The sequence below is a fragment of the Aspergillus ambiguus genome, assembly GCF_047715705.1.
Source record: "Aspergillus ambiguus strain CBS 117.58 unplaced genomic scaffold BDV59scaffold_54, whole genome shotgun sequence".
NCBI classification, from domain to species: Eukaryota; Fungi; Ascomycota; class Eurotiomycetes; order Eurotiales; family Aspergillaceae; genus Aspergillus; species Aspergillus ambiguus.
Window position 1 is genome coordinate 87,694 of NW_027395567.1, and position 23,189 is coordinate 110,882.

Sequence of the window (23,189 nt, forward strand, 5' to 3'; positions counted from 1 at the left end):
TGGAGCCCCAGCCCATGCCGAGGCTGACAGGCGTTGGTTAAAACCACCACCGTCACATCTACTCCAACGACCAGCAAGTTCGCAACCTCCACCTTAACCATCCTCATTGGAAATCATATCCGCTGAGCTCATGGCGACTGCTGAAGATAAGCGAAGATCCGTCCTGATCACGGGGTACGATCCAAATATTCCGGCCGCTCGCGCCAATATATATCGGCACTTACTGCGTACTAACCACGTGAAGGTGCTCCCCCGGCGGCATCGGCAACTCCCTCGCGCGCGAGTTCCATCGTCATGGTCTGCGTGTGTTTGCTACCGCGCGCGATGCAGCGACGATCGACGACCTCGCATCGGTGGGGATCGAGACCCTCAGCCTGGTCGTCGATGACAAGGAAAGCGTGCGACAATGTTACGACGAAGTCGTGAAGCGACTGGGAGAGAAGGGTCTGGACTACTTGGTCAACAATGCGTGAGTGTCTCTGGCCCACGAAGAGCCGCAACTAACCGGACACAGGGGTCGGAGTATGCGTCAAGACGTCTTTGAGCTTGGGTACTCGTAACTGACAGCCTACAGACTACACCGTGCCCGCCATGGAGGTCGACCTCGCAGAGGCGCGCGCAACCTTCGAGACCAACTTTATTTCCGTGATCTCCATGTGTCAGACGTTTCTGCCGCTCCTGATCAAGGCCAAGGGGACGATTGTGCAGATTGGATCGGTCGCTGGGGTACGTCCATCGATCTTCTTCTATCGCCTAAGTTAATAATCTCCTAGGTCATCCCGTACGTCTTCGGGTCGGTCTACAACGCCTCCAAGGCCGCGTTACATTCCTTCAGTGAGACCTTGCGGGTGGAGCTGGCTCCGTTCGGGTATGATCCTTTTTCCCTTGGGGTGTCTTCCGATACTGATCCGAACAGTGTGAACGTGACCACCGTGGTGACGGGAGGAGTGCAGTCGCGCATTGCACGGACGGAACGGACTCTCCTGCCCAACTCGATGTATACGCCCATCGAGGACGAGTACAATCGCCGGGTGACGCACAGCCAAGACGGCGCCATGCCGAACAGCGCCTACGCGCGCAGCGTGGTCACGCAGGTCCTATACGGGTCGGCGCCCTGGCGCTGGATCTGGCCGTGGGCGCAGGGACGGAAAAACTGGATCTGGGAGGGGAACAAGAGCTGGGTGGTGTGGCTTATAGCCGGGGGTTGGGGTTGGACGGGATTGTTCCAGCGGATCATGGCGCGCATGTTCAAGCTGTACCGGCTGAAAAAGGGCGGAGGAAAGTGACGGCATCGGTATACCCGAGTGACTAATCGGGGGGAGGGATGTCGGTAGAAGGTAGTGTGAGAACGTTATGCGGATATACTTCTTATCTGGGGCATCGATGCGATGTCCGCCGTAATTAAACAGTATGAACGCACGGGCTGTTCTTGTTTGTTGTTGACCATCCCGCATGCTGTATAGATGGATCCGTATAAAGGATTTGCCGTGAGCCGAGTATAAACAACCCCCGGTATGGGAACCCACCATGAGGAAACGCCTCACCCATCCGCTCGAGGAGTAGTCTGATGTGAAGACACTCTGTCTAACCTCCCAGAATCCTCATATCTTCCTTGTACACACGACTCCCGCTGCTGGTATGTCTTCTGCCGGCTCCGTGAAATTCGCGTCGGAATCGCTGTGGCTGAGTCAGCCCGAGAGCGCACGCTGGTTGGCCCGTGGCATCATCCCGAGAAGCGCAGCCGTGAAAAAGACGAAAGCTGTTTCTCCCCGATCAACATCCCTCCGCTACCTACCTACTCATCTTCCCCCCCCCTTCTCCCTCTCCCCTCTCTTTGATTCCACACCAGATTCTATTCTTCTTCCCCCTCTCCTCTCTCTATACCCCCCATCATGTTCAGAATCGCCCGCAGCAGACCCGTTGCGACGGCCCTTCGGGCTGCGACGGTAAGGGTCCCCGTATCGGCGGCATCCAGGGAATCTTCACTAACAGCTCGGGGTATAGGAATCCTCCATCCAGACTCGTTTCGGTCAGCAGCAGAGAAACCTGTCCATCCACGAGTACCTGTCCGCCAACCTCCTCAAGTCGGTCCGTATCCCCCCGAGACCCGTCGGATATCCGTCTCTCCCCCATCGCTGATATACGTTCTGCAGTATGGCATTGGCATGCCCAAGGGCGAGGTCGCTCGCTCCGCTGAGGAGGCCGAGGCTGTGGCCAAGTCTCTCGGTATACCTCTCCTCTCCTCCTCTGGGGACCCCGTTCGTGCCGTGCTAAGTCTTCTCTCTCCCAGGTAACGACGACATGGTCATCAAGGCTCAGGTCCTTGCTGGTGGCCGTGGTAAGGGTTCCTTCGACAACGGTCTCAAGGGTGGTGTGCGCGTCATCTACTCGTGCGTTTTCGTCCCCCGTTCCTCTGGGATTCTCGACCGACTCCCCGGTACTAACGCGACTGGAACAGCCCTACCGAGGCCAAGATGTTCGCCGGCCAGATGATCGGTCACAAGCTCATCACCAAGCAAACCGGTGCCGCCGGCCGTCTCTGCAACTCCGTGTACATCTGCGAGCGCAAGTTCGCGCGTCGCGAATTCTACCTGGCCGTCCTGATGGACCGTGCCTCGCAGAGCCCGGTCATCGTTGCCTCGTCGCAGGGTGGTATGGACATCGAGGCGGTCGCCAAGGAGCACCCCGAGGCCATCATTACCACCCCCATCGATATCAAGACCGGTGTGACCGATGAGATCGCTCTGAAGATCGCCACCGAGCTCGGCTTCTCCGAGCAGTGCGTCCCCGAGGCCAAGGACACCATCCAGAAGCTGTACAAGGTCTTCATGGAGAAGGATGCCACCCAGATCGAGATCAACCCTCTGTCCGAGACCTCGGACCACAAGGTCATGGCCATGGACGCCAAGCTTGGCTTCGACGAGAACGCCGAGTTCCGCCAGCAGGAGGTGTTCTCCTGGAGAGACACCACCCAGGAGGATGCCGACGAGGTGAAGGCTGCTGAGTGAGTCTATGTTCTATTCCGTGGGGGTTTGACCGAACCAGTGCGGCTAACGTTGACAGGCATGGCCTGAACTTCATCAAGCTGGACGGCGACATCGGATGTCTGGTCAACGGTGCCGGTCTTGCCATGGCCACCATGGACATCATCAAGCTCAACGGTGGCTCCCCGGCCAACTTCCTTGACGTCGGTGGTGGTGCCACCCCCGCCGCCATCAAGTCGGCCTTTGAGCTGATCACCAGCGACCCCAAGGTGTCGGCCATCTTCGTCAACATCTTCGGTGGTATTGTCCGCTGCGACGCCATCGCCCAGGGTCTGATCAACGTGGTGAACGAGATGGGTCTGCGCATCCCCATCGTCGCCCGTCTCCAGGGTACCAACATGGAGCAGGCTCAGAAGCTGGTACGTTTAAACATCTCGGATAAAAGGATTGGTTGCTGATACTGACCGGCATAGATCAACGAGTCTGGTCTGAAGATCTTCTCCATCGAGGACCTCCAGAGCGCTGCCGAGAAGTCCGTACAGTTCTCGAAGGTGGTCAAGATGGCCCGTGAGATCGACGTGGGCGTGGAATTCACCCTTGGTATCTAGACTCCCGCGTACGCGTTTCATTGTGGTGCTTGTCACTAGTGTATTTTTTTTTTATTCGTTTTATTTTTTTTCCCTTTTTTCCTTGGGGGAGGTAAGATAGCATGGGCGTCTTCGTGATGTCGGGCAGAGTTTGGATAATCTGGAATACATGACCGTTCTTCCCGGCCTCGAGGCTAACCTGATCCTGCTTCCTAGTAACTGATGTGGCAGAGAGCGGACAATAACCGTGGTCGAGATAATGGGTGGACTATAGAGCATTGATGGATTCTGTACATCGTTTCAGTTCTGCTTGTTAAATGTATTGATCGGATGCCGATAGAGATAGACAGTCTGGACAAGTCGCTTGCGTGTAACTGGGGTATCTAGGTGTAGTTTCATTGAAGTCTATACGTTCTATTCTACCAACGGTCATCGCTACCCCCGGTGGGTCATCCGATGTCCATCTGAACAAATGCATTTGGGGAATCTCAATCACAATAACGCACGGGTGTAAACAGAAATATACTTCTACCAGTAGATATGCAACCTCTAACCATCAGTCTTCGGATCGTCTTCACCAAACCGCCAGACCTTCAACCCATTCTCATCGACCAGCAGGAGAAAATCGCGATCTCCCATGAGCGCCAAGCGAGTCGAATACGAGTACTCCCGACCGGCGGGCTCACGAGGAAGCTGCGGGTCGACGCCCTTGGCGGGCCGGTGAGGACAGGGGGAATCCGGGTTCGAGATGCAGACGCGGGGCTTTCCGTTGTCGTTGGTGATGTAGTAGAGGAGGTTATCGATGGAGACCATGCAGTCGGGGTGAATCAGGGCGGCGTACTGGGCGGGGTCGAAGCTGTGGATGGCGAAGCGGTCGACGCGGCGGTCGTAGGAGACCATCATGAGACAGTCGTCGGCGGTGCGTTCGGCGGGCTGCAGGGGCTGGAGCTGGGACCGGGCCGAGAAGACGATGTCGGCGCAGCGGTTGTTGAAGCCCTTCTCGCTACCCCACATGGTGACGCCGTCGCTGTCGAGGTGGTCGGCCACGGCGGGGAGCGCGAGGGTGTCGGACGTGCGCGGGTTGAGGACGTCGCGGAACGGGTACGTCGCGATCCGCAGGTGGTAGTCTTTGCTGGGGGTGAAGAGGGCGCCAGGCCCGCCGGGGGGATGGCGCTTTCGCTCGAGGTAGACGGTGTGCAGGGCGTCCGCGGCCGGGTTGAGGGTGAGAAAGACCATGCCCGACTCGAGCGGGATGGTGCGGGCGACCTGCGAGGAGAGGTCCCAGTGGACGACGGAGTCGCCGTGGCCGAAGTGGTCGGATGCGGATGCGGATGCGGTGGTGATGGCGACGTGGACACCGGCTACCGTGAAGGAGGAATAGTTGAGGGAGGGCATACGGAAGCGAGCTGGGGAGGCATCGTCGTCGTTGGACGGGTCGGATAGGTCCCAGACGAGGCAGTACCCGCGGGCCGTGATGGCCGCCAGGATGGATTCTGAAAGGCGGACGTCCACGAAGGAGTCGCGGTTCTCGGTGCAGAAGGAGCGTCGGCCTTGGGAACGCAGGTCGAGGACGACGAGCGAGGTTCCCGCCTCGATCCAGACGCACCGGCCAGAGGAGTAGTCTCTGGGGACGAGGGGGACGTCCCAGTCCGGGTGATTATGGACGTTGGAGACTGGATCCCCGCGTTCCAGCCGGAGACGCTGACGGGCGTAGGAGAGGCGGTTGGAACGAAGGGCATCGTGCCGTCCGGTATACTTCCTGAAGACGACGTCGTGGGCGACTGGCGTCGAGAGAAGGCGGTTCCATGCGTGGGAGACCCTCCGCAGGGTATACAGCTCGGACAGATGGAAGTACTGGATGATGTGGACGGCGAGCTCGAGGGGGAGCGAGGCGAGAATGTCCTGGTGGAAGGAGATGCGGTTGAGGCGATCGCGGACATCGCGCCATTCCTGGCGATGGAGCTGGTCGAGGAGGGCGTGCAGGCTGTGGCAGAGTTAGAAGAGATGGCCGCAAGCGAGGATCGATCAGAGAAGAGAGACTTACAGGGCCCGTCGCGCAGGAGGCGAGCGCCGGGCAAAGTCCTCCATGAGATGGTAGTATACAGCGGGATAGTGGATGGAGGTGAAGTTGATCTGCAGATCCCGATCTTTTCAGCGTACGGCTGAGTCGATCCCCTTTTCTTTTCTTCTTCTGTTCTTCTTTTCTCCTTCTCCTCTCCTCTTCTCAGTCCATCCCAGCTGAACTGGACGTCCGAGTGGAAATTGGAGAAATGCCGTCTCGTTAAGTGGTGATCCGATTTGGAGATCCGACTCGTTCTCTTTTGGATCCAGACTTTCCTCTTCTTCGCTCCTTCCTCACTCTCCCTCTTTCCCTCTCCACTCTACTCTCGTCTCTCTCCACTCTCTCCTATACTCTTCCTTCTCTTCCTCCTCTTCTTCTCTTCTTCTTCTTCTTCTCTTCTTCTTCTTCTTCTCCATCTCCTTCTCTCTACTCATCCCGGCCCGCCATGAGCGGTCTCGCCGATCCTCCTCCCAGCAGAACTCCCGCCGTTTCTGATGCGCCGGGCAAAACACGACAGCTCCCCGTTCTCTCTTCCTCCGTTCCTCCCTCCTCCTCTCATCCCCCCGTCTCCGACCCCATGGATGTCACCCCTGCCTCGTCCGCCGAGGCCGATCGTCCCGCCGCAACCAAGACCGCCGCATCCAATGGCGCTGTCGATTCCAGCAATGTGAATAATCATACAGCTCCCGCTCAGGCGATCGGAGCTGCCGCCGCCGCTCAACAGCCCAAGGTCGTGCAAACAGCCTTCATCCACAAGCTCTACAAGTACGTGGCTCACCTCAGGTCCCCCCCTCCCCCTGGAGAGTCCCGTCCTCTCGTCCCAGCTGACCCTTCGATCCTCGCGCAGCATGCTGGAGGACTCCAGTATCCAACATCTCATCTCCTGGTCCAGTACCAACGACAGTTTCGTCATGTCGCCCACCTCGGAGTTTTCCAAAGTTCTTGCGTTCGTCACCCGTCCCTCCTCGTGTTTTGCGGTCGCAACCGTTAACCCACCTCCCCAGACAATACTTCAAACATACCAATATCTCCTCCTTTGTCCGACAGCTGAATATGTATGGCTTCCATAAAGGTACCGTGCCCTCCCGTCCCCATCCCGCTCACGCCCGTTGCTGACCTACTCCCTCAGTCAGCGACGTCTTCCACACCGGCTCCCCCGATTCCGCCCTCTGGGAATTCAAACATGGAAATGGCAATTTTAAACGCGGCGACTTGGTGGGCTTGCGGGAGATCAAGCGCCGCGCCTCTCGTCATGCTTTGATCCATCGCGACTCCTTCCCCAGCCATAAGGCCGCCGCCTCGCAACCGGGGACCCCCGCCGAACCTGTCCCCGATGCCACCGATGCCCGATTGATGAACCTCGAACATACCCTGTACGACATGCATACCCGTCTGACGCGCGCGGAGGAAGGCAATGTGGCCCTGAATGCCCGCTGTCAGGCCATGGCCGAGAGTCTGACAAGGTGCTACCACGTACGTTGATCGATCTTTGCCCCGCCCCCCCCCCCTTCTGCCGTGAACCTCGTCGCTAATCCGGAATCCGCCCGGTTCAGTGGTCCCATTCGATCTCGCGCTTTCTGCAAGGCATGATCCCAGATCGCGAGAGCCTGCTGTACCGAGATGGTGAGATGCTCGCATCGCCCAGTCCCATTCATGGTTCTAACCGATCATAGTGACCAACATGCAAACGGAGCTGGAAAAACACCTGGATGCCGTGCGCGCTCTGGAACAACCCGCTGACCCATATCTCTCCGTCCGACCACCTTATATCCCCACAGTATCGGTCGACCCTGGTCCGCCACTATCCCCGCGCCAAATGCCGCAGGAGGATCGCCGGGGTTCAATGATGGAGTCCACGCGATCCGGCATGATTCGGCCCCCTGTCCCGCCTCATCTGGCGGTCTCCCCTCGTCGTTATGGATCTATCGGGGCCGCCAATGCCTCCCCGAACTACAATCGCACACAGGCGCCCCCCGTGCCACCGCAGCCCCCCGTGCCCCATCCCCTGTCCGCCGCTTCTTCTCCGCCAGGTGGTCCGAACCTGGCTCGCCGACATACGTCGGCCGATATCCGCCAACATGGCTGGCCACCACCGGGGGTGTCTCCGTTCCCCTCGGCTCATCAGTCGGGCACCGCCACCGCTCCCTGGTCGCCCTCCCCACATCGGACGCCGACCTCGAGTGAACAGCAAGTCCGGGAGGTGCTGGCGCAGTACGAGATGGGAGCCCCGCGCCGTTTCCAAGACACCTCCCGCCACGGCACGCCCCCCTTGCATCCGGACCAGCCCGCGCCGCCCCCGAACACCGACAATGGGTGGGGTCTGGGACCCCGATTCCCTCGTCACGAGTCGTCCCTGCCCGCGACTCGGCGTTCCAGCATGGCCAGCAATGTTCACTCCCTCCTCAACCCGGCCGACACGGCCGAAAGGCCCGATGAAGACCAGTACGATGATCGAAAACGGAAGCGGCTTGAATAATAGTCCCTGTGTATCTTGAATGTATCCGGCTGCAGAAGCAGCACATTCCCCCTCCCCTAAATACCACATTCAATGGCGTTCTTCTTGCATCTGGGGGTTACATCGAATTTCGCTTGTCTATGGAACTTTTGGTGAAATAACTGCTGTACACTTTTGGAATATATGACTCGGGACTGCGACCAATTCCCCAGGCTTGCTTTGCTACTTACCCATATACCCTAGGCTGCGTGGATCAAAAGTGATTGGCTTTGGCTTAGAACCGAGAATGAAGTCGTTATCGTATAATTCAGTATGTACTCGACTAAGCATGGGGTATATATCCAGAATAATTGCTGTACTGCCGCCGCCTTCTCACCTCTTCTTCCTCTTCTTCGAGCGGTCCGCCAGGATCTCATCCAGAAAGCTGCCCGCTTTCTTCTTCCCCTTGGCCGTGGCAGGTCGTGGCAGCGCTTTCTCTTCCTGTGTTGGCTCCTCCACATCCCCATCCCCGCTCTTGTCCCCTCCTCCCTCCAGCGTCCCCGTCTGGACAGTATCCCCAGTCGGGGCCGCCTTTCTCTTCTTAGACGGACCCCGCTTCCCGACCACCGCCGTGCGTCCCTCATCGTCATCATCGTCATCCTCCTCAGTCTCGTTCTTCGTCGCAGCCCCAACCCCGGGCTTCGTCTTCCCCGATGGACCAGTGACGGGAGAATTTGTCTGCGACCTGGCCGCCATCACCTTCTTGTAGTTCTTCCCTAGGAGCTGTTTTCGCAATTTATCGTTCGAGTCCAGCTCCGCACGGTTCCAGCTTCCATCCGCCGCTTTCGTCGGGAGGGGCGCCCCGACGCCGAGACTACACACAACACAGTGTTAGCACATCACCATCTCTACGTATACAGGTAGAGAGGTATGGGTAGGGAGGGACGTACGTCTCCGGCACGGCGATGAAAATCTCATCTTCTTCCCGTTGCAGCTCGGCCTCGGACTTGGTGTGAGAGAGCTCGTCGGAGGTTGGTGGCGGGAGCCAGGATGCGACGAGGCGTTGGCTGCGGGCGAGGGCAACGTTTGCCTTATTGAGGATGACTTCTGTTTCGGATTTGGATATTGACATGGTTGGTGTTCTGATCTGAAAATGGAGACGGAGAGGGAAATGGAGAGACACTGGGATATTTTGCGCGGCCTTTTATGGCGGCAGAATCGTACCGCTGTGGGCGGTGAATTGGGTCCAGTATACAGATGCAGGATACAGATGGGATGTAGTCATAAAATCGACGGTCAAACGATGATATTCGTAAGCTACCGTAGTGTATGCACTAGAAGCGGTATTATCTCATCCAATGGACGTCCTGGCAGTGATGACGACACCAATATATATCCTCAATCGTATATACAAATCTATCCGGAACCCCCATCTATATACAAGAACAAACAGGGTATAACAAACCAAACCAACCCAATCTACGCCCCCTGATGCTTCTTCTTCAGCTTCTTCTCCGTCTTCATAAACTCACGGATCCCCACGGGAATATTCGCAAACAGATCCTCCTCGGCGTCCTGACCCGCTACCGCCGGCCAATTCGCCTCGCTGCCCCCACCATCATCATCCATGCTCGTACTCGCCGACGCGACCTCCGCGCGAGGCGCATGGCGCACCTCCTTCTTCGTCCGAGCGGTCGCAGGCCCGCCGCGGGCCTTCGCCTGCGCCACCCGCCCCGCCCACTCCTCCATCTCGTCGCGGAAATCGTCCCACACGCAGTGCACACACCCGCTCATGCAGCAGTTGTCCGGCTCCTCCGGCCGCGGGGGGATCGCCACCCCATTGATGGTCTTCCAGGTGGCCTCTGGCGGCGTCGGGCCCGGGTTGTAGCGCGACGACCGTCCCGGGCCCGCCAGCCGCGTGCCGAAGACGATCGACATCCTCTCCTGCGGCGTGGGCTCGCGCTCGCCCTCCGCGGGGGGTTGCGTTTGTGTCTCGGCGGCGGCGACGACTGGCCGCGCTGTCGGCGCATGTCGGCGGTACGGGGAGCCCGCGAGAATATCATGGTAGTAGCCCGAGAGCGGGTAGGCCTGGTGGGCGTCGGAGGGGGACTCGTCGGGGGCGCGAGCTACACCCGTTTGTCCGGTGATCGGGCGGACATGGCTTCTTCGCAGCAACGGCGGCTGCTTCTGTGCTGGGAGGGAGTGCGAGTATGTCGGGGAGGAGTGTAGAAGTGTGCGTCGGGGGAGGAACGAGCGTCTCGCGCCCATGAAGCGACACTCCATTGTGCGGGAAGTTGGGATCGGGAAGAATTGGAGATGCAAGTTGAACGGGCCGAGGAGTGGACGCAAGTAGTAAGGAAGGCCCTTATGTCATGCTGCAAACACTGCAAACGCGCCTTCCATGGATGTTATCGTCCACCACCGCATTGTTTGCTCTGCCCTCAATCAACACCACCAACATTCACACTCTCTTAGACCCGACTCCGGGTCGGCGATTGTCCTCTCACGTTAAACAGGAGCAACCCATGTTCTCCTCGCCCCCCAAGCGGCGCAAATCCAGCGCCGTCCGCGCCGACGCGTCCGCGCAGATACAACCCCCACCCGCCCTCCGCCCAGACAGCGACCGCGCCTCATACCGATCTCCGACGCGGGCGAGCCTCGCGCGCTCCCATCCGGACGTGCTCCAGCGCGCGCTCAGCCGATCGCCGACGAAGAGCCCTCAGCGCACTAGCCAAGATGCCTCCGCCGCGCGAGGGCCGTTCGGGCTCCGCGATCGAAAGGCCCTCCGGCCGTCTCTCGGCGTAGCCGGCAGTCCGCTCGACCCGTTCCGCACGAGCCAGACATCGCCCAACCGGCGGGCGAGCGGGATCCAGGCGTTTGCGGTGCCGCCGCGGCGCGTGTCGCGACGCATCGTCCCGTCCGATCTGGCGTTCCAGTCGCCGACGGTGGCCAAGGCTGCGGGCCGCGACGAGACGCGCCCGAATGCCCCGGAGGATCAGCTGGCATCGGAACTCAGTGACGCTGTCGGCGCTGACGCGGGGGTTGGGCTAGATCTGGATCTGGATCTTGATCAGGATCAGGATCAGCCGCCCTTGCGTGAGGAGTACGAGGAGCCCGATCTCCCGCCGACGCCCACGCAGTTGGGTCTGGAGAGGGCCCCTGAGCGGCCCGTCGGGCTGGGGAGTAGCAGCCCCAGTGCGCGGACGAAGGTGGGCCGCCGACTGGTCGATATACGGCAGAGTCCGTCGAAGCTGCGGAGGGTCGAGTACGGCGCGGGCGATGATGCGGAGGAGCGGTCCGAGTCGACTGAGATGACGGGCCGGGCGTTGTTCCCGGAGCCGGTGGTGAAGAAGCGGAAGCTGAAGAATGAGCTTTCGGCGGAGGTTGCGCGGCTCAAGAAGGATATCTCGGAGTTGGAACGGTGGTCTGGTCGTCTGGACGGGGATGAAGATGCGGAGGACTTCAATGAGTTGATGTAAGTGATGAGAAGGCCTAGAGTGGAGTGGGCGTGCGCTGACTGCTTGCAAGTTCATTATTGGTGTCGCAGGATGATCGGGCGACGTCCAACGCTCGCTCGAAGAGCATGCCCATGTCGTCTTTGCTGTCTACGCTGCTGCCATTCTCGACTAAAATCCCTCCCAAGACCCCTGAGGATCCCCTCCCGAATAACACCTTTGCGCTGGACCAGTCGCTGCAGACAGACCCATTTTTGACCGTGTTTGGGCCACTCAAGCTCGCCGCCCAGTCCAATACCGTCGCCAGTGCAGATACGGATGGCGTTCGAGAGAGACACGAGCTGACTCTGTCGGCGCCACGTCCCTTCCCGTCAAAACTATACAGCGTATCGGTTGTCTACGAGACGAACCCGGAGACTCAGTCTGTGGTGTCTGTCACGGTGCCTGGGTTGGCGGCAAAGGCACCGGAGTATCTACGACGGTGGATCGACTCGAGACTGGCCAACCCGCTCATGAGCCTAGACGTGAGTGGCCTCTGCTGGGGCATCAGCCGATACTGGGAGGCGGCCATATCCCGTGCCCAAGTGTGGTCCCAGATCGAAGACCATCATGCCGCCTTGGTTGGGAGACCAGGCAATCCTACACCGAGCTCGGCTCTGGCTGGCCCAGCCGTTCTCACAAGAAAGGAGCTGCGTCGAGTACTGCCACACCTGGAACGGACATCCATGCTGTTCGAGTCCAAGGAGAAAGAGCTTCGACTGATTGTTTCGTGCGAGCTGGCTATCGACGAGTGGGCGAGCGAGCCTCGACTACGACCGGGAATCACTGTGTCGGCGCCACCGAACCTGAAGGGGGGTGCGGGGAAGAAGATCGAGCAAGAGTCGAAGAGGCTTTTCCATGCGATTCTAAGCGAGAATCGATCTGATCTCGCAGCAACGGCGGACGGGATTGATGGCACTGCTCTCATACGGGCTACGGACGGAGTTGTAGGAGTTTTGTTTGGGAATCATCATCCTTGATATGTTCTGATACGCGTATACCCTTTGTCAATAATTCTACACCACTGTCTTTCGAGTCCATCCAACAGCAAAACTGCACGTAATCGGAGCGTAACATGGGACATTTGCATTCGAGAGGTTCGGAGCTTTTGGATTTAAGGACAAAAAGGGTTATAAAGAGAAAAGCGGCGCCACGCCATGCCACAGTACACTACTAATCCCGGACGTTCGATCTCGAAAGAAACTCCCGATCATCATTACCAGCGAACAATCACATTTATTTCTTGGCGGCGGCCTCCTCCTCGGCCTTGTCCTTGGCACGCTTCTCGCGGATACCGCGGTGGCGGGCCTCGCTGCGGGCCTCACGCAGCCGGCGGTAGGCAGCCTCCTCGCCCTTGGGCATCTCGTCGCGCTTGACCTCGGAGACGGCGTCCTCAAGGGTGGGGTTGGTGATGGGGAGGACGGCGTTGACGGCGGTGGCGTAGCCCTCGGTCTTGCCCTCGGCGGCGAAGGCAGCCTTGGCGGCCTTGACCTCCTCAGCGGAGGCGTCGAGCTTCTTGAACTGGCCGCTCTTGCGGGGGAAGAGGATCAGGCGGGCCTTGTAGTCCTTCAGACGGGCGACATTGGCGACGAGCGACTCCTTGGAGTAGTTGACACGGCGGTGGTCGACGGCGATGCCGATGGTGGGAGCGAGCTTCTTGGGGATACCAGCTTCCTATAATATCGTAAGTCTCCATTTTTTTCATTCTCTTCTCCTGCACCGCATCCATACCTTCAGCTCAGCAAGGGTGAAGCCACGGCCGGCACGGACACGACGGTTGTACTTGACGGTAGGGCAGTGCACAACGGGACGCAGCTTGTCGACCGGACGAGGAGCAACGGCGGCAGCCTTTGCGAGACGGGCCTCACGACGGCGGTGCTTGCGGCCAGGCTATTGCGAGTCAGTTCATTCCATTCAGATTTTTTTTTGTCCCTTTTCCGGCGGATATCTGTATGTTGCAAAATTTTCGTCGGTGGGTTGGGTTCGTGGAAAAATCGCATCGTACCTGGTTGAAGTGCACGCGCACACGACGCTGCCAGTCCTTGTGGAAGTCTATCAAAAACCATCAGTCTGCGTTCGAAAAAAAATTTCCCCCCTCTACCAATCCAGTTCTGGGAGGCCGCAATCCGTCGTGAAGAAGGTGTACTCACGCTGGTTAAGAATCTGGTTGTTGTGCTTGATCGCCTATACCACACAGAACGGTCAGTATGTCAAATCAACCCTCCCAAAAACCCAAACGAAGGGTGGGAAAAAAGCGATACGAGTCGAATTTTCTCATATTGCACGGATTCCAGGGTCATTCACGCACCATTGTGACGGATGGGGATCAAGGCCGGGAGATTGTCGTCGTCGTCGTGGGTGGTTGCTGGTCGGATCTCGCAAACTCCTCGTTTCAATATTGGGTGGAACTTTTTTTGGTGTGGCCAACCGCGCAGAGCCGCATCGCCTCGCTTAGCGAGCCCTACCCTGGTTGCCGAATCCGGAATGGTCGTACACCCGTTACCATCTGTATGCCATTCCTACCTATAGGTACGATGGTATCTACGGTATAAATGCTGCTGTGGCTATTTTAATGAAACAGAGTAGTATTCTAGGTAGTCTCTCCTAGGTAATCTCCTGATCTCCTGGTGTGGAAGATTGGTATATTTATTCTGCTTAGTCATCATATTAGTATCTTAGACTGGTGAACAGAGTATATGCTACAAGTGACTGCCATCTATCCTTGCAATTTGATTTACTCACATCTTAAACCCATTTTAAAACAAACACCATGCCATACATTCATTATTCATAACAGTTATCTTCCGAAACCAAACGCAATTCCAATCCATAGGCGTTAACAACCGCCAACATAAGTAAAGTCCCGCAATCACATCCAATTTATGCACGGGTGGTACTGTCATTCCAAGTGTCAATACCGAGACCCACCCCTCCCTCCGCTTTGGATTTCTTCGAGGCCGCACTGTCAAAACTCGCTTTGCGTTTAAGACGGCTAGGAGCCTGTTCCACCCCGGCCTTCCTCACCTGGCCAAACAGTTTCGTCTGGAGCAACGTGCTGGTCTTCGGTGCAGTTGTCGGTCCTCGAGCACTCTCATGATAACTCGGCGGATTGCGCCGGAACATCCCATGGGAGATCGTACTCGACTGAGGTTCCGGCACGTCTTCCTCCGTCTCGGCTTCTTCGATGTCCGACGCAGAGATCGTGCTGTCCCGGTCCCGCCGCTCGTCTTGGGAGTCTCGACCGGGAGTGAAATACTGGTGGTCTCGCTGGGCGAGGCGCGCCTGAGACGGGGTCATGGGAAGCGATGATATCGAGTGAGATCCGCGGACGTGGCCATTCGGATGGTGATGGTATCGCTGGGAACGCGCCTGGTTGGGAGTGGAAGTGACACTGGCCGATTCCCGGTTGAGAACGCGGTCCGCAGCAAGCAGGGCAGCAAATGGGTTGTTGTCGCTGTCTGCAAAATGAGGGGCCGACCTCCGTTGCGGCGTGAGGGCGTCGATCTGAGGGCTGGGCGACAGGGAGCCATGCTCGATCATGCGAGAGAAGTGCTCCCGGTTGTCGCGGATGCGCTTCTTCAACAGGGTGTTCTCCTCTCCGAGCATGTCCGACTTGTCCTTCTCCTGTTCAATGAGCTTCTTCGCTCGCCGGAGCCGTCGGTCGAGGGTGGCGTTCACTCTCTCGAGTTCCTGACTACGCTTGAGGGCTAGCTCCAGCTCCACGTTGGTGATTTCCGGGGGTGGCTTCATTTCCGACTGGCGACTGCGGTACTCCGAACTCTGCAGGATCTCGACCTCGCGGCGAGCCAGTCGGTGTTCAACTTTGGCGCGCTTGACGGCCTCGTTGCTTGTAAACGACAGTAGACTATTCTGCAGCTTAAAGTGTAAGGCCGACATGCGGGCCTCTTGCGCTACGCCCAAGAGTTCTTTGGCAATCGTACGGAGCTTGGTCTCGTCTGCGGCATCGATGTCCTCCAGAGTAGGTAGGTTTTCTGACGCACCGTATGCCACGCAGAGGGTCTGCTCGATATCTGGCGGTGAGGCGAGGAAGGAGCTCGACCGCGACCTTGATCGGCGCAGGGGAGCTCCCGGTACTTGCGACGACGGCGGAGGGGTCATATCAGATGAATGTAGTGAGGGTGGGGAGAAGACTTTGGTTTTGTCGCCCGGCGACGCCTGACTGGCAGCCTTCACGCTCAAATCCGGCGAAGGCGAAAGGCTCTTGCGCTGGCTGGGAGTAGATGGAACGGCGATCTCGGCTGGGGGAGCAAGAGAGCCCTGCGAGAGCTGAGGTTCGGCGTCCTGCGACATGATAGAGCAGAGATCGGTCCGACCAGACATGTGATGACCGTGGGGAAGTGTCCTCATACTGTGGGACTGTTAGTTGCGTTTGACGGGGCAGCGGGTGGGCGGTCAGGCGCATACCGGATATGAGACAGGCTAGTCAATACCCAATTGACGAGCCGGGTGAAGTCTAGAACGATCGCGGTAGGATGAGAACCAGACTTGAAGCCTTGAGGATTGAGGGCGCTTCCACACAGTCGATCGATCAAGAAGCCACGGGCTGCGGTTGCGACAGTCCGTGCTTATCACTGATAGGGCGGGCGGCGCAGGCGTCCACGTCCACAAGGCGATCGTTGTGACAGATGTGATGGAAAAGATCCGAGATGGGCGACGGAGAAATTCCCAGACGAAGGCACTCTCTGACGGTGAGGAGGAGTAAGGAGAGGCAAGAATCCGAATGGATGGGACGGATGGAGATGATGTGAGAAGCAAGGAGGAGTGCGGGCGACTGCTTGATGCCTTAAGTTGCAAGCGGCGGGCTTTCGCACATCAGGAGGCTGGGAAGTCGCTTGCGATTCCGCTGTCTGGACCAATGACCGCTCGGGATTTCCTCCCACGTGAGCCCAGCCGCGCGCCAGAACCCCAACTTGCCGAAAGCGGCTTAGTTGGGAGATCCGGGCAGTAAACAGAAGCCGAACCCCATGGGTTACCGGGTCACTGAGGCAACCATGCGAGTCAGTCTGGTTCCTGACATCCTGACCTCCGACATCGTTGGGGTGGTGTTGCTGGTGGTTGCGGGTTGATAGCTAGTCCAATATCTTGTATCTAGTCGGTTGACCTAGGTAGATATGGTTGATGTTTGCAGGCACGTTACGTCCATCCATGACTGGTATGGAATGCAATGTCTCATCTTATTGTGACGGTAGGACAACATAGCTTCTTTGTACTTGGGTTGAATGTAGTTGACACTGTCTTTAACTGTACTCCGTTCGAGTAGTTCTTCGGCACAATGGTCATTGTCATACCTAGGTATTTGTTGGGCTAGATAGTGGGTGTACATTGGATACCACCGATGTCATAGTCAGCCGGTATAGGTAGATATACTTCCATGTCCAAGCTTGTCCATAGTAAATTAGACCTTCGATTGGTGATGACCAAGCCAATTGAGCAGAGACAGTGTCAAGAATAACCGAACAATATTAGTATGCTCTACTTGGGGACACCAATATATTTTGAATCCCGCCTCACCTCCTACGCTGGACTACAAATCATAGGACCATCGCATACGCAGACCAGCGAAGAACTATCTACCGATCACTACCCACATGAGCATCTAATACACCACCATGTGGCATACGCCCTGATCTCACGACAGTCTGTGCCTGAATCTGGAGGTCCAATGATCGGCCCAATCAGAGACTAGCGCTATCGACCAGACCGATTTCTGCCCCAGGCATCAGCATCCTATGGCGTAAACAATCAATAAATCTCTCCGAACCACCACCCACAGTGTCTCCTGAGTGTCTTGGATGATCACTGTCAACCATGCTGAGCTTTGCATAGCTGTCGTTCGGTCTTTGTTTGAACTTCCCCCTGCATCACTTATCATTCAGGTACTCTTTCCTATCCTCCTCGCCCTCTGACATCTTCTAATCCCCGCACCAGCATCATGAACGGCGTTGACTATTAAGAGTGACAACATTCCCCAACATCCACCGTTAACCTACAATAACATTCCAATCATACCATGGACCAGCGAGCCCATCCACGCCCAAGCGGAATACCGCGATTGGCTTCCCGACTTCCGTTACCAACGTCATCCGCTTCCAAACCTATCAGGCCGTCGCCCTCCCGCGAAAAGCTGCGATCTGACCCTGGTCTCGACAACTCTAAGTTACGGAGGCCTTCGGAAGATGCCGTATTTAAAAAACCGTTCCCCAAATGTTCTCCCAACAAGACATCGACTGGACTGCAGAGAGATACCTCTCGAACAGGGAGAAGTGACGGCCGACGATCGGCGCTTGAAGAAGTAGTCATCAACGAAGCCAATGATCCGGAGATCGAAAGCGTCGCAGAGGATGCGGAAGCTCGAGGACGTGCACGACCTTCCTTGTCGGAGCGGACAATTGAGACTCTAGCTCAAATTCCTCCCTCTCCCGCATCTTCCAGAAAGTCCAGCTTCTTCAATGCGAAGAGCCCAATTCGCTCCCCATCTCGACCACCGTCTTCTCTTACGAGCTATTCAAGATCGCCGTCTAGATCGTCATCTCGCCAGCCTAGTGGAAATGATTTCCTCTCCCAGCCTACTTCTGCCGTTCGGCTGCCATCCAGGTCTCGACCATCGCTATCGGCCAACAATGTGCCCATCGAGCAAACCTCCCTGGACGTTAGTGACAGCCCTTCGAAATTACGGAGGCCGTCTCCAAGACCAAGTGCGTATGGCGACGTGACGCCCACCAAGTCGATCGCCCGACCGCCCTCTACCAGAATTCCTGATAGCTCCGGCATGGAGACACCACGGCAATCGATCCAAGTAAAGAAAACACGGAAGACCCCGACGAATACACCTTCCTTCTTGAAAAAGCCAGCTTCCACTCCGACCAAATCACCGTCACCTAAACCAAGCTCGACCGATCTCTCGGAAGAGCAACAATCGGAACTAGACACAAGAAAGGCTGCTAAATCGTCTAGTGCATTGAGGGAGACAATTGCCAAAGCTAAAGCTGCAAAGAAAGCGGCAATGCAGGCTCCTGCCAAACCCCCGCCTACTGAGTCGTGGGATATACTTGACACACCAGACCCTTTCAATCAGGGCCCGAAAGATCCGAATAAAGGCGTTCTGCGGAAGCGTATTGAATCGGGGCGGACATCGGGGCACTTGAACATCGCGGCGATGTCTCTCAAGGAACTACCCCAGGAAGTCATGACGATGTACGACTTTGATCCTGATTCGTCCACTGACTGGTACGAGAGCGTTGATTTGGTCAAGTTCATCGCGGCAGACAATGAGTTTACCGAGCTTCCAGATTCGGCGTTTCCTGATGTTGATCCGTACAACCTGGACCCGGAAGCTGACGAGAAGGGAAACCAATTTGGCGGGCTAGAGCTCCTCGATTTGCACGGAAACTTGTTGCAATCCCTGCCTGTTGGATTCAGAAGGCTTCAACGACTCCATACCCTGAATCTTTCCAGCAACAATCTCAAAATGGAAGACATAGCAATTGTGACGGAAATGGAGTGGCTGAGAGATCTAAGGCTTGCAAAGAACCAGTTACAAGGGCCACTCACTTCGGATATTCGACGCCTCACCAACTTGGAATCCTTAGACTTGCGTGAAAACTCGCTCACCACGGTTCCTGATGATATTGCAGAGCTGAGCTCCCTCCGCGTCTTGAATGTTAGTAATAACCAGCTCACTTCGCTGCCTTTGGATTGTTTAAGCAAACTTCCACTCAGAGACCTCCATTCTCCAAGGAACAGATTGTCAGGAACACTGATACCGCGTTCTGTTTCCAAGTTCGAGACACTGCAGAATCTTGATGTGGCCGGAAATTCTCTGACGGCGCTGTCTGAAAATGACACCCTCGAACTCCCTAATCTGCAGTATCTATCAATCAGCATAAACCGCGTGCAACTCCTCCCGGACGTGTCCTCTTGGCAATCACTTTTAACTCTGTCAGCCGAAGATAATCGCCTATCAGCTTTCCCGGAAGGATTTACCCAATTGAAAAACATCAGGAACGTTGACTTCACCGGAAACGACATCTCAAAACTGGACGAACGGATTGGTCTGATGGACAATCTTGTCACGCTTCGGATTGCGAACAACCCACTTAGGGATCGAAAGTTCCTCAACGTCAGCACGGAAGAGCTCAAGCGCGATCTGCGGAATCGATGCGAACCGGAACCATTGGATACAGATGACGATGAGGCTTCTGTGGTCACCCAGTTCACTCTAGCACCGGAGACTCCATCTCAAACGGCTACATGGGAGATCAAACGAGGAGGTGTCCTCGACAGATCGCACACTGATATGCAAGATCTAGATATCCAAGCTCTAGAGAGGTTGAACCCTGATGACGTGAAGTGTCTGTTCTTGCAGCACAACCACCTGCGTACCGTCCCTATCCAGGCTCTGAACTTCCTCTCGCACAGCCTGATAGACCTCGATCTGTCACATAACCAACTGGAGAGTACATCTATTTTCACATCGCCGGTCAACCTTCCACGTCTCCAAACACTCAATCTCAGCGCAACAAGCCTGACCACCCTTGAGCCAATGCTGTCTAACCTCACGGCCCCATCTCTCACGGTTCTTGACGTCTCATACAATCGGCTCTCTGGACCTCTACCCGTTGTACGTCGCGGCTATCCGAGCCTATCGACTTTCTTGGCAGCGGATAATCAATTCGATAGCCTAGACTTTGATGCTGTACAGGGACTCCAAGCCCTGGACGTAGGGAATAACAACATATCCTCATTGCCGCCGAAGCTCGGCCTACTTAGAGCGGAAGGATCGAGCAAGAACTGGGGCGATGGGTCAGCTCTCAAACGGTTCGAGGTATCAGGCAACACTTTCCGGGTTCCCCGGTGGCAGGTTGTGGCCAAAGGGACAGAATCTATTCTTGAATGGCTAAAGGATCGGATACCATCTGAAGAGCTTAGCCAGTGGGAGCCAGATCATGAGCATGAAGGCTGACACGATGGATATGTCGTGAGAAGAGTTATCTGGGTGATCTTACTATGTACATATGATATTTTGGGTAATTCATATCTTTTATTCGGGAACTCTCGGGGCAAATTATCAAGCTCGAAAGGCCCGCCACTGTCTATAGATCAACTGTACATATGTGCAATTCTGAACTCTTTGCTCAATGCCCCGAACCCGCAGAATCAACAGGTTTGCTAACCTCATCCATGACCTTCATCCATGTCTTCGACCAGGTGGCAAATTTGTCGTCTGTCTGTTGGCTTTCAGCACTCGAAGCATCCAACGGCGAAACCACCAGGTTCACAGCTTGAACGGCATACGCCTTCGCCTTGCGCAGGTGCTGCGTGCACCGCTGCCAGTCTTCCTCGTACAGTGCCCCAGCAACTTCGTCGATACCCTCCGGGATGCGCTGCAGATGCTTCATCAGCGACTCCAACTTCTTAACGACTTCCGGCGACTCGACGGCTTTTTTGATCCGGTGCGAGATAACAACAGGATAGATCTGAGCAACCGGCTTGAGGATGCGCAGCGTCGTCTTCTTCTGCTCATGAAGCGCGGCACTGCCCTCCCCCTCCTCTTCCTCGTCGTCATCGTCATCCCCCGCCGTATCCGCCTTCCCGTCGTCGCTCAACAACTCATCGAAGAATTCATCCCCCTCCTCGTCAGGATCCCATTCCTCGATCTCCTCGACTGCATCGCGCACCAGATCCCTCCACTGTTCCGCGCGACGCACCACAAACCCCACCACCCCCTTCGCCGCAACATCAACCAGCACATCGCAGGAGTTCCACACACGCCCCGTCGCAACGGTAACGACATCCTTCTCCGCCTGCGGTAGATCCGTCTCCTTTTTCTGCGCCTTATTCTCCTCGTCCTTCTTCGCCGAGACATTCTTCACCTCCCCTAGAAGCGCCAGCACCTCGTTGAACGTCGTCTTCGTCAACTCCCGCACCTCCGTCTGGAACGCCTTCGTATGATACTCGGGGGAAACCAACAGCGCGGCGCTGGCCAGCGTTGGAAGGACCGACTCGTTCAGATCGCTGAGGACTGACACCGCCGCCGACGGTGTGAACGGGGCCGTGATCGCCAGCAGCGACAGCTTGGTTACTTGCGCTCTGAGCGCCGTCGCGGCCGCGGATAGCAGCGGCAGGGCGTCTTTGCCGGCGTGGGCGTCGGCGGGCGGTGTCGTCGTCGGCGCCGACAGCGCCTGCCGGAGTTGCTCCGCGAGCGTGATGGACGTCGTGAGTGTTATGGGGAACCTGTCGGCCATCGTGAAGGGTGGTTCTGTTGGGTGGTGGTGCTGGTGGTTGCGGGCGGCGGGAGAAATTTTGGGTTGGAGATGCGGGGCCGCTGATTAGGGCTCTGCGGGGTCACCTGCGCATGCTGGATAAACAAGTTCTGCATGTATAGTAAGGATTACTTTATGAATTCGCTTTATATCGTACTGTTACAATTAGGAACGGTGTGAATGGACTTTTCATATTTGCTATTGCTAATACAAATCTAGGATATCTTCACGGTACAGATTCAGTAATCGTAGAAGCCCTTACCGGTCTTCTTACCCATCCAGCCGGCATCGACCATTCTCTTTAGCAGCCCCGAGGGCCTGTACTTGCTGTCGCCAGTTTCCTGGTGCAGGACATTCATGATCGCCAGACAGGTGTCCAGACCGATGAAGTCGGCCAGGGTCAGAGGACCCATAGGGACGTTCGTGCCGTTCTTCATGATGTTGTCGATGTCCTCGCGGCCGCCGACACCCGTCTCGAGGCAGATGATCGCCTCGTTGATGTACGGCATGAGGATGCGGTTGGCCAGGAACCCCGGGGAGTCGGCGGAGATGGAGGCGATCTTGCCCATGCGCTGGACGAACGCGATGGCCGTGTCGAGGGTTTCCTGGGAAGTCTGCAGGCCGGAGATGATCTCGACTCCCTTCTGGACGGGCACGGGGTTCATGAAGTGGGTGGAGATGACGCGGGCCGGCGCCTGCAGGTCTGTCGGGTTGGTCGTCGTGGCGGCGGCGATCTTGGTGATGGAGATGGACGAGGTGTTCGTGGCGAGGATGGCGTGTTTGGGCGCGATCTGCGACAGCTGCGAGAAGATGGAGGTCTTCAGGTCAGGGATCTCGGGGACCGCCTCGATGACAAAGTCCACCGACGAGAGGTCGTCCATCTTCAGGCTGGTGGTGATGCGGGAGCGCGCGGCATCTGCTGCATCCCGGGTGATCCGCTCCTTGGAGACGTCTTTCTCGAGGAGTTTGTCTAAAGGGAGGGAAGATGTTAGTGGACGGAGATGATACGAGTATTTGCAGCGAAGAGGGCACGTACCGGCAAACTTGAGTCCCTTATCTATAGAGGCTTGCGAATTGTCAATCAGAGTGACGGGAACTTGGGCTTTCTGAGCGGCAACGAGTGCAATTCCCAGGCCCTAGGGAGCATCAGTAATCGCACGAAACGTGTATAGGAAGGGGGCTGAAAATACCATCTGACCAGCTCCAATGACGCCCAGGGACTTAACCTCGGCAGCATGGACGGCCGAAGTGGTGCTGAAGGAACGAAAGGCAATTGAGGGGGCTCTGAGGCCAATATTCCGGAGAGAGGCAGACAGCATGGTTTCAGACAACAGCAAATATCCAC

The 23,189-nt window shown here is 56.8% G+C and overlaps 10 protein-coding genes across 10 annotated transcripts; 5 read left to right on the plus strand and 5 right to left on the minus strand.

Moving 5' to 3' along the window:
* Positions 1–57: 57 nt before the first annotated feature.
* BDV59DRAFT_188449 (SDR family oxidoreductase) lies at positions 58–1,424 on the plus strand. Its single transcript, XM_073691417.1, has 6 exons — positions 58–174; positions 245–469; positions 515–522; positions 575–726; positions 774–868; positions 917–1,424. The coding sequence occupies exons 1-6, from the start codon at positions 131–133 to the stop codon at positions 1,284–1,286; spliced, it is 894 nt and encodes a 297-aa protein (XP_073543315.1). The 5' UTR covers positions 58–130; the 3' UTR covers positions 1,287–1,424.
* A 344-nt stretch (positions 1,425–1,768) lies between these two features.
* On the plus strand, positions 1,769–3,862 carry BDV59DRAFT_138340 (succinate--CoA ligase (GDP-forming) subunit beta). Its single transcript, XM_073687113.1, has 7 exons — positions 1,769–1,946; positions 2,005–2,088; positions 2,154–2,226; positions 2,291–2,390; positions 2,459–3,004; positions 3,064–3,403; positions 3,458–3,862. The coding sequence occupies exons 1-7, from the start codon at positions 1,893–1,895 to the stop codon at positions 3,590–3,592; spliced, it is 1,332 nt and encodes a 443-aa protein (XP_073543316.1). The 5' UTR covers positions 1,769–1,892; the 3' UTR covers positions 3,593–3,862.
* BDV59DRAFT_211047 (F-box domain protein) lies at positions 3,863–5,868 on the minus strand. Its single transcript, XM_073695713.1, has 2 exons — positions 5,616–5,868; positions 3,863–5,555 (listed from the first exon to the last, which is right to left on the minus strand). Exons 1-2 carry the CDS (start codon positions 5,657–5,659, stop codon positions 4,121–4,123), a joined length of 1,479 nt encoding a protein of 492 aa, XP_073543317.1. The 5' UTR covers positions 5,660–5,868; the 3' UTR covers positions 3,863–4,120.
* A 121-nt stretch (positions 5,869–5,989) lies between these two features.
* BDV59DRAFT_188453 (heat shock factor family protein) lies at positions 5,990–8,604 on the plus strand. The gene is made up of 6 exons (XM_073691418.1): positions 5,990–6,398; positions 6,481–6,579; positions 6,638–6,705; positions 6,763–7,106; positions 7,187–7,256; positions 7,307–8,604. Exons 1-6 carry the CDS (start codon positions 6,079–6,081, stop codon positions 8,107–8,109), a joined length of 1,704 nt encoding a protein of 567 aa, XP_073543318.1. The 5' UTR covers positions 5,990–6,078; the 3' UTR covers positions 8,110–8,604.
* On the minus strand, positions 8,243–10,005 carry BDV59DRAFT_211049 (uncharacterized protein; the record flags this gene model as incomplete). Its single annotated transcript, XM_073695714.1, has 3 exons — positions 8,243–8,941; positions 9,018–9,209; positions 9,551–10,005. 3 exons carry the CDS (start codon positions 10,003–10,005, stop codon positions 8,461–8,463), a joined length of 1,128 nt encoding a protein of 375 aa, XP_073543319.1. The 3' UTR covers positions 8,243–8,460.
* A 587-nt stretch (positions 10,006–10,592) lies between these two features.
* BDV59DRAFT_206035 (uncharacterized protein) lies at positions 10,593–12,541 on the plus strand (the record flags this gene model as incomplete). The annotated part of the gene is made up of 2 exons (XM_073694732.1): positions 10,593–11,542; positions 11,596–12,541. 2 exons carry the CDS (start codon positions 10,593–10,595, stop codon positions 12,539–12,541), a joined length of 1,896 nt encoding a protein of 631 aa, XP_073543320.1.
* A 128-nt stretch (positions 12,542–12,669) lies between these two features.
* BDV59DRAFT_138398 (60S ribosomal protein eL13) lies at positions 12,670–13,963 on the minus strand. Its single transcript, XM_073687114.1, has 5 exons — positions 13,870–13,963; positions 13,712–13,745; positions 13,567–13,613; positions 13,293–13,451; positions 12,670–13,235 (listed from the first exon to the last, which is right to left on the minus strand). Exons 1-5 carry the CDS (start codon positions 13,870–13,872, stop codon positions 12,798–12,800), a joined length of 681 nt encoding a protein of 226 aa, XP_073543321.1. The 5' UTR covers positions 13,873–13,963; the 3' UTR covers positions 12,670–12,797.
* Positions 13,964–14,259: 296 nt separating this feature from the next.
* On the minus strand, positions 14,260–16,358 carry BDV59DRAFT_188461 (uncharacterized protein). The gene is made up of 2 exons (XM_073691419.1): positions 15,987–16,358; positions 14,260–15,930 (listed from the first exon to the last, which is right to left on the minus strand). The coding sequence occupies exon 2, from the start codon at positions 15,927–15,929 to the stop codon at positions 14,442–14,444; it is 1,488 nt and encodes a 495-aa protein (XP_073543322.1). The 5' UTR covers position 15,930; positions 15,987–16,358; the 3' UTR covers positions 14,260–14,441.
* Positions 16,359–17,360: 1,002 nt separating this feature from the next.
* On the plus strand, positions 17,361–20,630 carry BDV59DRAFT_138443 (uncharacterized protein). Its single transcript, XM_073687115.1, has 2 exons — positions 17,361–17,458; positions 17,511–20,630. Exon 2 carries the CDS (start codon positions 17,593–17,595, stop codon positions 20,542–20,544), a length of 2,952 nt encoding a protein of 983 aa, XP_073543323.1. The 5' UTR covers positions 17,361–17,458; positions 17,511–17,592; the 3' UTR covers positions 20,545–20,630.
* Positions 20,601–23,163, minus strand: BDV59DRAFT_211061 (3-hydroxyacyl-CoA dehydrogenase; the record flags this gene model as incomplete). Its single annotated transcript, XM_073695715.1, has 4 exons — positions 20,601–21,906; positions 22,107–22,814; positions 22,881–22,980; positions 23,035–23,163. The coding sequence occupies 4 exons, from the start codon at positions 23,161–23,163 to the stop codon at positions 20,717–20,719; spliced, it is 2,127 nt and encodes a 708-aa protein (XP_073543324.1). The 3' UTR covers positions 20,601–20,716.
* Positions 23,164–23,189: the final 26 nt, after the last annotated feature.

What these genes read in the sequence shown, in the direction of transcription:
- BDV59DRAFT_188449 (XM_073691417.1), top strand. Translation starts at nt 131, where the DNA reads ATGGCGACTGCTGAAGATAAGCGAAGATCCGTCCTGATCACGGG. An exon ending in AGATCCGTCCTGATCACGGG is followed by an intron (nt 175 to 244) that starts GTACGATCCAAA and finishes AACCACGTGAAG; the next exon opens with GTGCTCCCCCGGCGGCATCG. An exon ending in AGATTGGATCGGTCGCTGGG is followed by an intron (nt 727 to 773) that starts GTACGTCCATCG and finishes ATAATCTCCTAG; the next exon opens with GTCATCCCGTACGTCTTCGG.
- BDV59DRAFT_138340 (XM_073687113.1), top strand. Translation starts at nt 1,893, where the DNA reads ATGTTCAGAATCGCCCGCAGCAGACCCGTTGCGACGGCCCTTCGGGCT. An exon ending in GGCTGTGGCCAAGTCTCTCG is followed by an intron (nt 2,227 to 2,290) that starts GTATACCTCTCC and finishes TCTCTCTCCCAG; the next exon opens with GTAACGACGACATGGTCATC. An exon ending in TGGAGCAGGCTCAGAAGCTG is followed by an intron (nt 3,404 to 3,457) that starts GTACGTTTAAAC and finishes TGACCGGCATAG; the next exon opens with ATCAACGAGTCTGGTCTGAA.
- BDV59DRAFT_211047 (XM_073695713.1), bottom strand. Translation starts at nt 5,659, where the DNA reads ATGGAGGACTTTGCCCGGCGCTCGCCTCCTGCGCGACGGGCCCT. An exon ending in CCTCCTGCGCGACGGGCCCT is followed by an intron (nt 5,556 to 5,615) that starts GTAAGTCTCTCT and finishes ACTCTGCCACAG; the next exon opens with CCTGCACGCCCTCCTCGACC.
- BDV59DRAFT_188453 (XM_073691418.1), top strand. Translation starts at nt 6,079, where the DNA reads ATGAGCGGTCTCGCCGATCCTCCTCCCAGCAGAACTCCCGCCGTTTCT. An exon ending in GAGTTTTCCAAAGTTCTTGC is followed by an intron (nt 6,580 to 6,637) that starts GTTCGTCACCCG and finishes CCACCTCCCCAG; the next exon opens with ACAATACTTCAAACATACCA. An exon ending in TATGTATGGCTTCCATAAAG is followed by an intron (nt 6,706 to 6,762) that starts GTACCGTGCCCT and finishes CTACTCCCTCAG; the next exon opens with TCAGCGACGTCTTCCACACC.
- BDV59DRAFT_138398 (XM_073687114.1), bottom strand. An exon ending in CAACCAGATTCTTAACCAGC is followed by an intron (nt 13,614 to 13,711) that starts GTGAGTACACCT and finishes GGTTTTTGATAG; the next exon opens with ACTTCCACAAGGACTGGCAG. An exon ending in TGCGCGTGCACTTCAACCAG is followed by an intron (nt 13,452 to 13,566) that starts GTACGATGCGAT and finishes GACTCGCAATAG; the next exon opens with CCTGGCCGCAAGCACCGCCG.
- BDV59DRAFT_188461 (XM_073691419.1), bottom strand. Translation starts at nt 15,929, where the DNA reads ATGAGGACACTTCCCCACGGTCATCACATGTCTGGTCGGACCGATCTC.
- BDV59DRAFT_138443 (XM_073687115.1), top strand. Translation starts at nt 17,593, where the DNA reads ATGGACCAGCGAGCCCATCCACGCCCAAGCGGAATACCGCGATTGGCT.